General features: G+C 25.1%; 2 protein-coding genes across 2 annotated transcripts; one reads left to right on the top strand and one right to left on the bottom strand.

The window, feature by feature from the left end:
- Positions 1-7223: 7223 nt before the first annotated feature.
- On the bottom strand, positions 7224-8748 carry Bm3769 (Uncharacterized protein; the record flags this gene model as incomplete). Its single annotated transcript, XM_001891837.2, has 4 exons — positions 7224-7252; positions 7550-7784; positions 8016-8124; positions 8648-8748. 4 exons carry the CDS (start codon positions 8746-8748, stop codon positions 7224-7226), a joined length of 474 nt encoding a protein of 157 aa, XP_001891872.1.
- Positions 8749-10147: 1399 nt separating this feature from the next.
- Positions 10148-12204, top strand: Bm1452 (Uncharacterized protein; the record flags this gene model as incomplete). Its single annotated transcript, XM_043081499.1, has 5 exons — positions 10148-10290; positions 10773-11046; positions 11260-11364; positions 11666-11827; positions 12013-12204. Coding segments are annotated over 5 exons (876 nt in total), but the record flags the coding sequence as incomplete, so codon positions are not given.
- Positions 12205-14572: the final 2368 nt, after the last annotated feature.

The raw sequence follows: 14572 nt of genomic DNA, 5'->3' as shown, positions 1-14572 counted from the left end.
AAAAAAATTATAAAAAAAAATGAAAAAAAAAGAAAAAATTAAAAAAATACAAAAAAAAGATTCAAAAAAAAAAAAAAAAATAAAATAAAAAACATAAAAAATTCAAAAAAAATTGAAAAAAATAGAAAATAATTAAAAAAATACAAAAAAATAAAAAAATTAAAAATAAAATAAAAAAAAATTTTTTTGCTTTTTATTTCCTTTTTTTGTGTTATTTAAAACAGCTGATCTCAAAGTATGGAAAAGATTGAAGTTTTTTTAATTGTTTTACACTAGCTCTTGTAGTGGCAGAGTAAAATCAAAAAACTTTTGAATGGGAATTTTTTTTTTTGCTATCACAGAACTGAACATAACTTGCTAAAGAATAAACATAGCACGCTTTAGACCAAATTACCTTGGAATTAGCTGTTCTTTTTTTTCGTTGTTTATTTATTTATTTACTTTTTTTTTTTGTTTTCTTTTTATTAACTCTCTGTGGATAGTTAACTTTTACTAAAAACTTATTGTCGTTTTTCATCCAAGTAATTTTGCCAATAATTTAATATTTTTAATGATTTTAAAGTTGTTACTAACAACTTTTTTTTTTGGTTTTTTAAATTTCTTAAATATTGTTTATTTTTTACTGTTTATGTTATTTTGTCTACTATTTTTGTTCAGTGAAAATTTTCATTGTTAATTTTATGATATCTAACTGTGTAAAAATTCTTTATTCAAGTATGCGTGAGGGCACCAACTCGTAATTTAGTTACTTTCGTCTTTTAACGCTTGAGGATTATTTATTTATTTATTTTTTTTGGCTGTTAAGCAGTTACATAGGCGCAAATTTCTCCATTTGAATATATTTCGAATAACACAGCAATTTTTAAAATTTTCTTTTAATTTAAATGCGATGAGTTGTTAATACGTTGAATTATTAACTGAGCATCAATTTAACGATCCTTTTTTGAGCTATTTACGAGTTGGTGCCTATTCTTGTAATTATCTTTTTTTTTATGTTTGGGGAGGGAGGTATAGAAGTATACCTACCTTCGTTAATATATTATATAAACAATTATGTTATAATGTGCTTTCTGAAATTCAGGTGAAGGATCTTCTAAAATTTAGAATTTCCCAAATATTTGATCCCTTTCTTCAATTTCAGAAATATTTTTCTTTAGGATTTAAAAAGTTTTTAAAAACAATTTATTTTCTATTTTTAAAATTCTGCTTTTTAATTTTTTTCTTTTTAAGAATTATCAAATTTTTGCGCTTTTTTTGGATGAAATTTGAATTTTCTATTTTTAAATTGGATTTTCTTAGTTCTTTTGTTTCTCAAAATTTAAAAAATTTTTTATTGCTATGAAATTGATTGAATACATTGAATTAACAAAAATGTTTTTTGCCTTTAACTTCGAACAATATTTGCAGTTGATTTTTAATGCTTGCACTTATAATTTGTTACTTTGTTTTTCTTGTGCTTAAGTTATTTTTTATTTTCTTTTTTTTTAAATAATAATTCTCATTATTTGCATGCCATTTTCGTTATTTTTGTTTATCACAGTTAGTTAATATTATTTTTAGTTGTTTTTATTATTAGCAGTTTAAAATTATTTTTTGTTAATTTTTGCATGCAATTGGTTTTTTCAGCTAATTGTATGATTTTTATAAGCTTTATTCATTCCATCTGAGACTATTGCATACGATCTTTTTTATTTTATTAACTGCATGCTTATTTTTGCTTTTTCCATTTCCTATTATTTTTCTGTCTTTTTTCTATAACACTGTTTTTCGTGCATTTCTAGTTAATTCCATTTTAGTGCCTGCTTTTCTTGTATTATTCCATTTGCTATTATTTTCCTCTTTTTTTTTACTAACTCTGTTTTTTCATGTTTTTGGTTAATTCTATTAACTGCATGCTTTTCGCGACTTTACTATAGTATTTGTTGTTAATAGTATATTTTCTTATATTTAATTTTTTTTCATGGTTTTTTCATTGATCTCACTCGTTTTTTATTAACATTCTTTCTGCATGAATTTTTTTTAATTCTATTAATTGCATGCTTTTCTCTTGTTTTTTGCTAATATTTACTAATATTTTCCTTTTTTCTATTAACACTGTCTTTGCATGCATTTTTCAATTTTATTTTTTAATGTTTTTTTTTTTAATTTTTTTTTTTTAGTCAGTTTTATTAACCAATGTTTCTTTTATATTTTTTTGTCCATTTACTATTATTTTCTTATCTTTTTTCTATTAAACTGTTTTTGCATTTTTCCTTTAATTTTATTAACTGCATGCTTTTTGTAATTTACTCATATTATTTATTCTTTAATGAGTGCATTTTTTTTTTGTATATAGTTAAATGTATGTTTTTTTTTTTTGTCGTTCTCATTCGTTTTTTATTAACATTATTTCTGCATGCATGTAACTCTATTAACTGCATGCTTTTTTTTTTTTTTGTTTTTTCCATTTATTGATATTTTCCTTTTTTCTATTAACACTGTTCCGCATTTTTCGGTTTATTCTGGTAACTGCATGCCTTTTATACTTTATTCGTGCTATTTGCTGTTAACAAGATATTTTTTATTCAATCAATTGCATACTTTTGTTTTCATTAATCTAACTCGTCTTTTTTTCTTTTTTTATTAACATTGTCTTTGCATGAATTCTTAATTCTATTAACTGCATGCTTTTTGTAACTCAATCACATCATTTGTTATTGATGAGCACATTTTTTTTTTGTTTTTTTTTTTTGCATTTATGCATGCTTTTTTCGTTGTTCTCACTTCTTTTTATTAATATTATTTTTGTATGCATTTCCTAATTCTATTAACTGCATGCTTTCATAACTTTTCTAACAATATTTTTTATTTTGGTGCAAATTTTTTTGTCATTTTCACTCGTTTTTTATTAATGTTGCTTTTGCATGCATTTCTTAATTCCATTAACTGCATGCTTTCATAACTTTTCTAACAATATTTATTATTGTGGTGCAAATTTTTTTGTTTTTAAGTGCATGCTTTTTTTGTCGTTCTCACTCGTTTTTTTATTAACATTGTTATTGCATGATTGTTTGGCTATTTCTATTAACTGCATGCTTTTCGTAACTTAATCATATTATTTGTTGTTGATGAGCACACTTTTTTTTGTATTTACGCATGCTTTTTTTGTTGTTCTCACTTATTTTTATTAATATTGTTTTTGCATGCATTTCTTAATTCCATGAACTGCATGCTTTCATAACTTTTCTAACAATATTTATTATTGTGGTGCAAATTTTTTTGTTTCTAAGTGCATGTTTTTTTTTTTTGTCGTTTTCACTCGTTTTTTTATTAACATTGTTATTGCATGCATTTCTTAATCTATTAACTGCATGCTTTCCCTAACTTAATCACACCATTTGTTGTTGACAAGCACATTTTTTTGTATTTTTTTCATGCTTTTCTTTTTCTAACTTACTGTCACTCCCTTTTTTTATTAGCATTATTTTTGCACGCATTTTCCGGTTAATTTCATTAACTGCATTCTTTTTTTTACTAATCTCACTTGCTTTTGTATTAGGTAATTTTTTTTATTATTCACATCTGCTTTTTCTCGTATTCATTTTATGCTAACATTGTTTTTTGCACACCGCATGTTTTTCGTCTTTTTCAAAGGTTTGTAACTTTTAGATTTTCTAACTTCCAATGCTTATTTTAGGCTGCTACTAGCCAACATTCTGGAGCAACTGGTCAAATTGGTTCTAGAAAGTGTTTTCATTTGTGTGCAGCTTGATAATTCAGCTATAATTATATACTTTTGGAGTCGCAATAAAATTTTCGTGTGACTTATGCTTATATGAGATGACGAGAACACTCGAAAAGTAAGCAGTTCCAGTTTATTTCTAATGTGTATTTTCAAAAAATTATCCTAACAGTTTGTTCAAAAACTTATTTTTTTCTAAATTTTCTCCATTCATTGCTCAGTTTTATTTCATTCAAGAAGAGTTTTTTAATTAAACTGTCTATCGAATCATATTAATTTCTCGCACCTTACTTTATTATTTACATAAGTTTGGTTTATTTCAGCTCATATTAGTTATAGTTAGCAGCAACAAATAAAAATTCATTTTGATAAAAAAAAAGGTTGAATATTTAAAGGCATAAATTATGAAGTATTGCTAATATTATCATACAAAGCAGTAGTGTTTTATTGGATACCGGGCTGAGATCATTTCGTTCTATTCAGTGTTTACAGTTGTTTGACCAGGCAATATGGTAAGTAATTTCGTACTGCTTTTACGTCTCTTTTTCTCGAATATTGCAAATTAAAACAAATATTTCAAAATCTTGTTTAGGTGCATAGAGAATTCTGATCAGTCAATTGAAAAAGCTCGAGATGTTCATGATCATTTTGAAATTTTTCTCAAAGAAGCGATTTTAAATTGAATTCGGTGTCAAACTTATTTTTAAAACGAATATACAGGTGAATAAGAGATTACGCAGATTGGAATTCTGTAAGTATTTACAAAGAAATCTTTTATTTAAATTTCATCTGCTCAGCTCTCTTTCTGTTAATTACTTTATCTGTTTGGTGATAAGTGATAAATTCCACTTTTTCTTTTGCTGAGAACTTTTTTTAATTTGTTTTATTTTTCAGAAGTATTATATTGTTAAATTGTTGAGCCAAAAACACACGAATTTCTAACCAGCACTTTAATTAGATTCTCAGTCGAGGTAAACTATTTATTTTTTCAAACACGACTGAGTAACGATTTGAAGAAAATTCACAGCAAGTTTTTGCTAAATTTGATGGCAGTTTGTATTATTAAAGTGTAGCACACAAGAATATAAGATTACATGCTTAGCTAAATTACTGTTTATTCCCTGGTGCACTGCATATTCCCAGCTATCTTTGAGATAGACCTTAAAGATGTTGTTTTATTCGAGGTTTAAAATCATGGATTTTTGTTTCACTATGACTGTTGAAAAATTTATTAATATTTATGTTTTGCACATCATCATTCTTCCTGCATGCAATATTTCCATAGAATAGAAAGTGCGACAATTAGATGCAAACAGATGCGCTCAGAAATGTTTAGTGAATTGGTGGAACGCCACTAAATGTTGAAAATGATGGAAAAGAGGAAAAATGCAAGTTGTACTTCGTTTTGTTTAACCATTTATTTCCGTTAATTATAATTTCTTCCTTTTATATCTTTCATAGATTATTTGTTTATATATGTTTTTCTAGCAAAACTTCAATATTTTGCGGAACAAATATGAAGCAATTCATACCGTTGCTAGTTCTTTCTAATAAACCCATTCGTTGTTATTTGATAAATATTATATTACTAAAATATTATTTTGTGAATGTCAAAATTTTAGTTTCTTGATTTATTTAAAAAAGAGAATGTTTTGACGAGAAAATTATTTTTCAAGGATCTTATGAAATTAGTGAAGACTATGGACAAAAAATTGTTTTTCAAGATACCACTGGCGAAGAAATTAGAAGGTATTAAGGCCACGTCATCAAGGTTAATTTTATTTTCAAGTTTTACATTTCTATTAGCTGATGATGGACTTTTCCCTCGATTCTTTCGTTATCGTAGTTCAATTTTCAGCAGCAATCTTTGTCCATGTCAAATTAGGTGTGGATAATGACAAAATGCACAGTGGGGGAGGAAAATTTTCATAGATTATTGATTATATTGTTTGCTTTTTTTGAGATTACTATTAAGTTGTTTATAAAAATTGCGAATAACCAATCAAATTCAAGTTCTTGTTATTATTCATTATTGCTATCATGATTATTCTATATTTTTGTCATTATTATCATTACTACCCATCACTATTATTTATTATCATGAATTTAAATTATCGATATTATACTTAATATATAATAGATTATTTAATGATCATTGTCCACAATTGCAGTAAACCGGATGAGATAGCAAGATTTGACTGCGATTAAATGAATAATAAGTGAGAAATTTACTTACTATTCATTATTTTCCACCCTAAATTTTAGAAAATTATAACTCTGAAAGTTTTTAAACTGTTTGAATAACTAAGTAATTTGTCGAAATGTCATTCCAAATAACTGATAGCCGTTGAAGTTGCGCTAAACACCCTTCTCACAAAATATAAAATTTGAAATTTTTGGAGGGATGAGAACGGAAGAGATAAAATTATGAAATGGATCGAAGAATTAATAAGATCACTTTTGCATATTACTATGAGTTCACTTCAAATTTTATTTTTCACATCAAATGATTATCTCCTATTGTTTTTTTTTTTTTTTTTTTTTTTAAATTCGTATCATTTTTTCTAACATTTATTAATAACTGTAATATTTGTCTTCATTTTAATGTCTTTTTTAATTTCTTTTTGTATTCATTTCTTTATTCCGTCTACAATTTCAATTTCCAAAATTGAGATAACATGAAGTATACAAATTTTGTTTTAGCTAAGTCACAATCGGTTTTCGTATTGATTTCTCGAGAATTTCTGTATTTTAGTTCATGTATTCCATATTTCGAAACTTTTTCCTTCGCATGGGACAGCATAATGTTTTTGTTAAGCTTCTTTGAGCGGATATAAAGAATCAAGTACACAGCTAGAAAATTTATTCAGTGTATAATGTTTAGTCTGAAATGTAGATTTTTTTTACTCAAAAGAGTTAACAGTGCTTAATTGTTACAAAATCCTTAGCGTTTAGAGAGGAATTACAGGATTTCACCTAACTCATTATAGATCAGCGATCCAAAGTTTTAAGAGAATGTTAATAATTATCGAGTTGGATCCAGAAGCAAAGCTAAATTTTGCGAACGTACTAGTGGATATATGTTCCCGAAAAATTTCCGTTTCACCATGCATTCATATATTTGTCCTGTTTTCCGTTTTGTAAGAAATGCTTAAACTGATTCAGGTCATTATGATTAAAACCGAATGGACGACATGATGGTGCTGGAGTTGAGTGGTGAGAACGAACGAATAGAATAATGAGTTCAATTTTATGAAGTATGATTCATTTTATGATTTTTATATGGAATTCATTGAATAATTTTTTATTTGACTGTGCATTAAAGGATAACATTTGCACCCATGGAGTTACGAGATAGCAGAAGTGAATTCTCGAAATCGTACAGTTCCTAATCTCTTCAGTTAATTTTACAATCGATATTAGAAAGGATATCATGGATTGAAGTTGGAAATAAGTGATGTTGAATTATAGTATTATATGGCTTTAGATTTGCATATTGTAATCAGTTTGGTTTCATTTTCAATCGTTGATCTGAAATGAGCATTTAGTGAACTTTTAGCAAGTAGTGATTTTAAAGTTAGAATTTCAAAATCCAAATATTCTTCCTCAAAAAAAAAAAGAAGGGGAATTAAGTTGTAATTTTTAGAATTAATATAATGGACAAGTTTTTATTAGGTCTATTAAGTGGAAAATAATTTCCAAGTTAATCTTTTTTCTATGATGACAGTGAAAAAGGGGTTTTTTTTTTTAAATATTAAACACAGATGTACATCATTTCTACTACTTTAAAAAAGTTCATAAAAATATTAGTGTGGAAATCGAAGAAACCTGCGGTATTTGATGATTCCATTTTATGTGATCTCTGTTCCAAATACCTTTCAGTTGTTTTGGTAAATGAAGGATACACGGAAGCTCTAATCAGATTTTTGCTAATTCTGCTGCTAGTGTTGCTTTCTCGAAGTAGATCCAATTTGTACCTTGATCGACTACCTTGTCTTACTGATGATGACATTGGTTTGACAGCATAGTCAACTTTCAGTGTTCTATTTTTATCAGGTGGAAACTGAAATTTTATTTTCACTTTTAAATTAACATCACAGATTATAAAATAACTAGTCCCCCCTTCTCTCCCCTCCCCCACCCACCAAAAAAAAAGTTAATGTCACGCGTACAAGAATACAAATTTTCGTTTAGTTATAAATTATGATTACTGAGATTTATTGATCGCCTCGTCCCAGAATTTTTCCATCGATAAAATGAATCAAAGAGTAAATCTTGTGATGATCTAACTTACCCTGCTGATATAATCAGGATCCCATACCCATACATAGTAAATACTCAATGATGTCGCTGGTAATGATACGAAAAATATATATCCTATCACTGTACAGAATCGTATCCATCTGAAACTGTCTTATCATTTCTGTCTTTCGAATCACTTCGGCATTATTCAGAATTTTTTATTGAAAATTATTTATTCCAACTAGCTAACCACATCTCAACCTAAATTCGATGGTGTAGTGGTGAAGGTTCCGCCCCAACTTTTATTAATTAAGTTCGATTCGACACCGATGCTTCCTAAAAAAGCACTGAGTTGATCCCAACAAATGGACAATTTAGCCGTCAAAGGAAGCAATAATGAAGATTTGGGCCTTTATTGGGTGAGGTTGAGCTGTATTAATAAGCTTTAACCTCAAAGAAGTTCCAACATATTCCTTTTATGATGGAAAAAAACGATAAATGAGTGTGTACTTCAATAGTTTACGATGAGTTATCACAAATTTGCTATGAAAATAAGTGAAAATAATTAGCACATTTGATGAATTGATGAATTAAAATATTGGTTAAATGAATAAATCAGACATAAATAAAATTTCGATGAAGAGAAACCAGAAAATAATACTTAATATTCAACATAGAACTAACTTTTTACTTTCTCTTTGCGTGAATTTTGCACGTTTATCAGACGTATACACAGGTTCCTTTATCCTCAATCGAGTTGTTGTAGTTAATGAATTATTTGACATTATAAGGGATAAAAGATATGAAAGGTATTGTAAAATTCTTCCACCTCTTCCTGTTATCGATGAAGAGAAATAATTTGAAAAAATTACACGTTACTGTTATAACTGATATACACGTACGTCAATATACATGAATAGAAGTAAACACAAATTATCACGTGTAGTTATTGAGGTATCTTCGTTAATATTTAATTTTCATTATTATACTCATACAGACTAGAGATTATACTTAGAAGAGTAAAAGGAAGTAAATGAAATGAGTACCACTTATATACTGCTATCTAACTGAATTAAATTTTATAAGAAATGAAATAATGGAGAAATTTGGATGAGTGATTCTTAGATCGATAATTTGGAGAGGATGAGTGATTCTTAGATCGATAATTTGAAGAGGATGAGTGATTCTTAGATCGATAATTTGAAAAGTGAATGAGAAGCTAAGATAGAGTAGCGGCGAACTAAGTGCTCCATATGATAAGATCAATAAGTCACAAGCAGTAATTTGAAAAGAAGAGTTAAGCAAAAGTTGAAATATAGAAGTGAGGCGAAAATTGGATAATACAACGAGAGTATATGCTTCTTCTTCTGCTTCTTCTGAACATTTTTCAGAGAAATAAATAAAGAGAAAAATGGAATGAATAGTTTCATTATTATTTTGCTATATAAAATAAGAAAAAAAAAAGATTTTAGAAAAAGAAGTAAATTTTATAATATATCATGAAATAATTTTGTAACATTTTTGATTATCATCTTGTCAATTAAATCATCAATTATTAATTGAACGTTGAAGAAAATAAAATGATTTTACTTTTGATTAGCTATTTTGATTAGTTATTCCATTTATGCTATGTAAATTGCATTTATCTTAACTGTTACTATTTTCATAAATAATTTCGTTGAAGCGATTACAATAGTATTTTCAGGAAAAAATATTAAAAGAATTAATTTAAACTTCTCTATTCCTTAAAATTGCTACGATGGAATTTTTAGTTTTTAATTTTAAATTATGCAAAAAAAAATAAATAAATAAATAAATAAAAGTGTAAATTGAGCAATATTATATACTTAATGATGCTTTTTCTAATGATAATTTGTAATCTAAAATTTTTTTCTAATGTTAATATCAGTTTAATAATAATCTTAAAAAACAAATCTGCTATGTTTATTCATTCGAATACCTTATTTTTACCTATTTGAGAAATAATAAATTGCACTTTCACAAATAAATTGCTGATGCATTTTTCAAAATTTCATTTTATTTGAACTTAAATATTTAAAACTATTTAAAATTAGAAACTAAAAACTATTTAAAATTTATTCTTAATTAAACAAAAGGCATATAATGAATATTGTTTAAATAAGCAAATTCAAAACCGTACAATCATTATTGAGAATGATTTCAGAAGTGCTCGGTTTATTACTTGGCCAAATAGCTGTTCTATCGATGCAACGCTTCTTTAAGGCTATGCCAAAATTATGGATTCAAAAATATTTACATCCCTTTGTGCGACAATTTCTTCGATGTGATGAGTCGCCCGATACTGTGTACAGCAATAGATCAATTCTATTGCTCATTCCGGAAAATCCGGAAAATGAAATATGTATTTCATTTTCCGGATTCTTTCCTGATGAACATTTGATAACATTTAACTGGAATTTAAAATGATAGTTAAAATGGGTTTAAAAAAAAAAGAAAAATTAATATGAATAGTTGAATTTTTAGATAGCAAACAAAAAAAATTATTTCATCCTGTAATTTTATCTTCAAAAAAAGTAACAATCTTATCAGTGAAACTTTAAATTTGAGGAAAATAATGATGAACTCAATTATCATTATCACAATTTTTTCTTTTTTTGCAATTTTTAAAGATTTTCTGATCAATAAAAATAGCATTTGCTTCTTTAAGAAAACAGTTACATTTTTTTTTCCTTTTTTTTTTTTTAATTTTATAGTTAAATTTGTAAATTCAATAATGCTTCCACCTAATTATCAATTATTTTTAATATGAATAATTATCAAAATTTAGATCGCAAACAACATCAATCAATGTTCCAATTTCATCTTCAACATGTCAACAGTTTCTGAGATTTCACATGAAAATGCAAATTATCATTGATTTAATTAATCAAGCATTTCTAAAATTGCACAACTATGATAAGCAATTGATAAGATTTGAGGAAACATTCATTGGCTCAACGATTATACTAATTATCATTTTTGGTATTCTTCTAACCGTACTGCTATGGTTACGACGTTTATCATATGCAATACCACATGGATTTTCACAAAATTTTACAGAAGTAAAGTTTTGATTATCTTTTTTTGAAATTTTTTAAATTTGATTTCAATTTTATTTCGTTGAATGCATTCAAGCTATATGCCATTTATTTCAAAAATCTTACATTCTATTAAAACTTTGAAAAGTTCTATGAAAAGTTGTGTTCATAAAATTGAAGATTAAATTTTAAATAATCCAACATTAATACTTTTAATTAGGTTTCCGTTTTTTGCAGAAACGATATGAATGGGAAGATTCATCCTCAAAAGAAATGAAAACACAAAACAAAGTATTAGCACCAGAATTATCATTTCTTGCTGTTAAATTTACATCGAACTTGGTATCAATAATTTCAAGTTTCATAAATTTTATTGTTAACTCTTTTTTTTTTTCAAACAATTTCAGAAATATTCGAAATTTCGAGAATCATTGATTGATTATTAAATTTTGTAGTATTACTATCGAAAAATGGACGTAAAGCTATTATGATATTTATCATAGATCATGTTTGCCTAATTTTCTTTATTATACTTTTTCTAAAATGAAACAAATGAATTTTAATCAATTTAATTTTAAAGCATTTTTTAAACAGAATTTTTGAACGTTTTTTTTTTTCTCTTTCTTTTCTTTCCTTTCTTTAGGATAATTTAGGTGAAAAGTCGAAAAAAGTAACCGAAAAATCACAAAACAATTTATCATTGAACATAGCATCTGTGACATCTGAAATTAATTTATTCAATAACTCAATTAATCCAACAACAATTGCTAATACAAATAAATTTGAAATTGCTTTTAATCAAAATGTATGTCTCATTTCATTCATTTTTTTTTTTTTTTTTGTAATTTAGCATTTAAAATTTGTTATCTTTTAGTATTACAAAAGATAATAATGCAAAATTTATCAGTACTGAACTGATAAGTTGATCAGTAATTCATTGATTTAGCAAAAAAAAAAAAAAAAAAAGACAAATAATGCAAGAAATTGAAGGAACAGATAAATAGAACAAAGGAAATTGTTATTGGAAATGAATCTAATACAGATGGAAATACAGAAATGTTATTTACCGTACACAGACAACGATATGAGCAAACTTGCAAGAGTAATTTATCAGATAGTTTTAACAGTTTTAGCAATCATCAAATGAAACAAAGAATTTATGAAGTAAAACGACAGGTAAGTGATAATAACTTTAATCATTTCACATCATTTACTCATTTTTTTTCTTCTTTTAATTTTTTTGAAATTTATTATTATTTATCAAAAGATAAGATTATTGATTTAAAGCATTGCAAAACATAACTTTAGATCAATGAAAACATTTCTCTAGAATTTCCTAAAAAAAAAGAAAAGATATTCATAGGTAAACTGTTGATCAATTTACAACAAATATAAATCTAAAATATTTTGCTATGATCAATTCTAACTTCTATTTTTTGTGATATTTTGTCCAACAAAAAATACTATTTAAAATATCAAATTGAAAAAAAAAAAGAGTAAGTAAATTAAATTATAATCATTACAGCAATATGTGCCAATTTTGTTATTTTTGTCGGATGAATCGTTGAATAAAAATATTTCTTATCCATCAGAAATGATTAATCCAATTGAAAATGCAAAACGAATGAAACATCGTTATAGAAGAATTTTTTAAAATGAAAGAAAAATGCATATTTAAATTTGCTAGAATGAAATATGATAAAATTCATATTACAGAATTAGTTCTTAAAAATAAAAGTAAAAAATATAAGTCACTTTGATGCGCATTTATACATATTTATTTATTTAGCTTTAATAAACATTACTGATCTTTGGTTTTATTTGTTTATCTTTTGCTTTCATATAAAATTGCTTTGTTCGTTTGTATAATTCATTTTAACACTAAGATTTCTTGATGGTTTTAATTTATGAGGTAGTTTTTGTAGAAAAATTATAGTATAATAGAATCTTTTTTTAAGCAAATTAAAATTAAACAAATAGAACCAAATAGTTTAAAGCAAATTAAAAAAAAAAAAAAACAATAAATTAATAAGCATTACTAATTAATAGTTTAAGTTATACTTAATAAATGAGAATGTAATCCAATATCTGAAAGAATTATTCAAATTAGTGAAAAGTTCACATTAATCAAATCTTTATAATATCAAATAAAAATGATACATTTGTGTAAATTTTTTCAGTGTTATAATAAGAAAAAAAAAAAAAAAAAAGAAATGTACAAAGTATATAGCATTAAAAGTATTAAATTCAAAATTGAAATTGTATACTTAATAAAATTATTCATTCATATGCTAAGCAAAAAAAGATAAAATTAATTAGGAAAAGAAAAAAAAATATAACAAACATTTATCGAATTACATAACGCATTTCTATAATAATTAGCTAATTTTTTTTTTTTTTTTTTCTAACATTTCTTTTTGATATTTCGCTGAAATATTTTTTGTCGAAATTTTTATCTAATTTTTCAAAAAAAAAAAAAAAAGAAAGAAAGAAAGGAATAAAAAGAAAAAAGGAATGAATGAATGATTTCGAAAAGAACATTAAAACATTTATCAACTCGGCGAGAGTGATTTCATTGTATTTCTTCGAACTCTTCGAAAATTATTGCATCAATTTTTTTTTGATGCATTTTGTTAATGCTCTAATTCACTTATCACTGATAAACTTTTCAGCTTATCGCTTCATTTTTCACTTATCATTCATAATTATCATTGTGATTCATTCATTACATATATTTGATAAGACATCAATTTCATACAATATTAAATTGATCAAATATTATAATTTCATTTCCAATTAATTTAAATTACTATAATATGTTTTTAGTATGTAAAATAATTAGCAAAAAAAATATAAAAATTCTAAAAATATGACTGGCAAATTTAAAAAAACTTTTGAAAAAAGAGGAAATATCAATGCATCATCCTTTTTTTTTCTTTTTTTTTTCATTTTGCATATTGCAAAGCAAATATATTAATTTTACTCAAATGCATTTCATTTCTAATTAATTCTAAAGAAAAAAAAAATGAATATTATTGGATATTTACGTCAATCGTTTTATTATTATATTTATTATTTTGAATGAAACAATAGATGGAAAAATATAAATTGCATTTGATTTATTAGTAAGCAGAAAAAAAAAAATTAATAAGCAATCATTTAGAATTTAGATTTGCTATTTTATTAATCTAAAAAAAAAAATTTTTCTTATTATCTCATAAATTTAATTTTTAATTTAAGAAATAAAATTTGTTTGCTGAAGAAGTTTTTCAATTTTCCCTTTTTCTTCAAATACATTTTACATTCTCGAATATAATTCTTTGTCTGAGATTATAATAAATATAAAAAACTCTCTCCGTAACTAAAATTGAATTCTTTATTGTTTGCGCAACTTTTGCTTTTTTACTTTCTTTCTTTCCAATCATTCTTCATTTCTCATATATGCTTAATTTTAATAAGGAAATCATTTTTTTTTTTTTTTTTTTTTTTTTTTAAAAAAAACATTTTATGAGGAATCTAATTTGTCTTAATCAATTAGTGTCTTGAATTA

This window comes from Brugia malayi (genome assembly GCF_000002995.4).
Source record: "Brugia malayi strain FR3 genome assembly, contig: Bm_v4_Chr4_scaffold_001, whole genome shotgun sequence".
NCBI classification, from domain to species: Eukaryota; Metazoa; Nematoda; class Chromadorea; order Rhabditida; family Onchocercidae; genus Brugia; species Brugia malayi.
The sequence above is the reverse complement of the archived record's forward strand: the minus strand, read 5'-3'. Positions and strand labels throughout refer to the sequence as shown.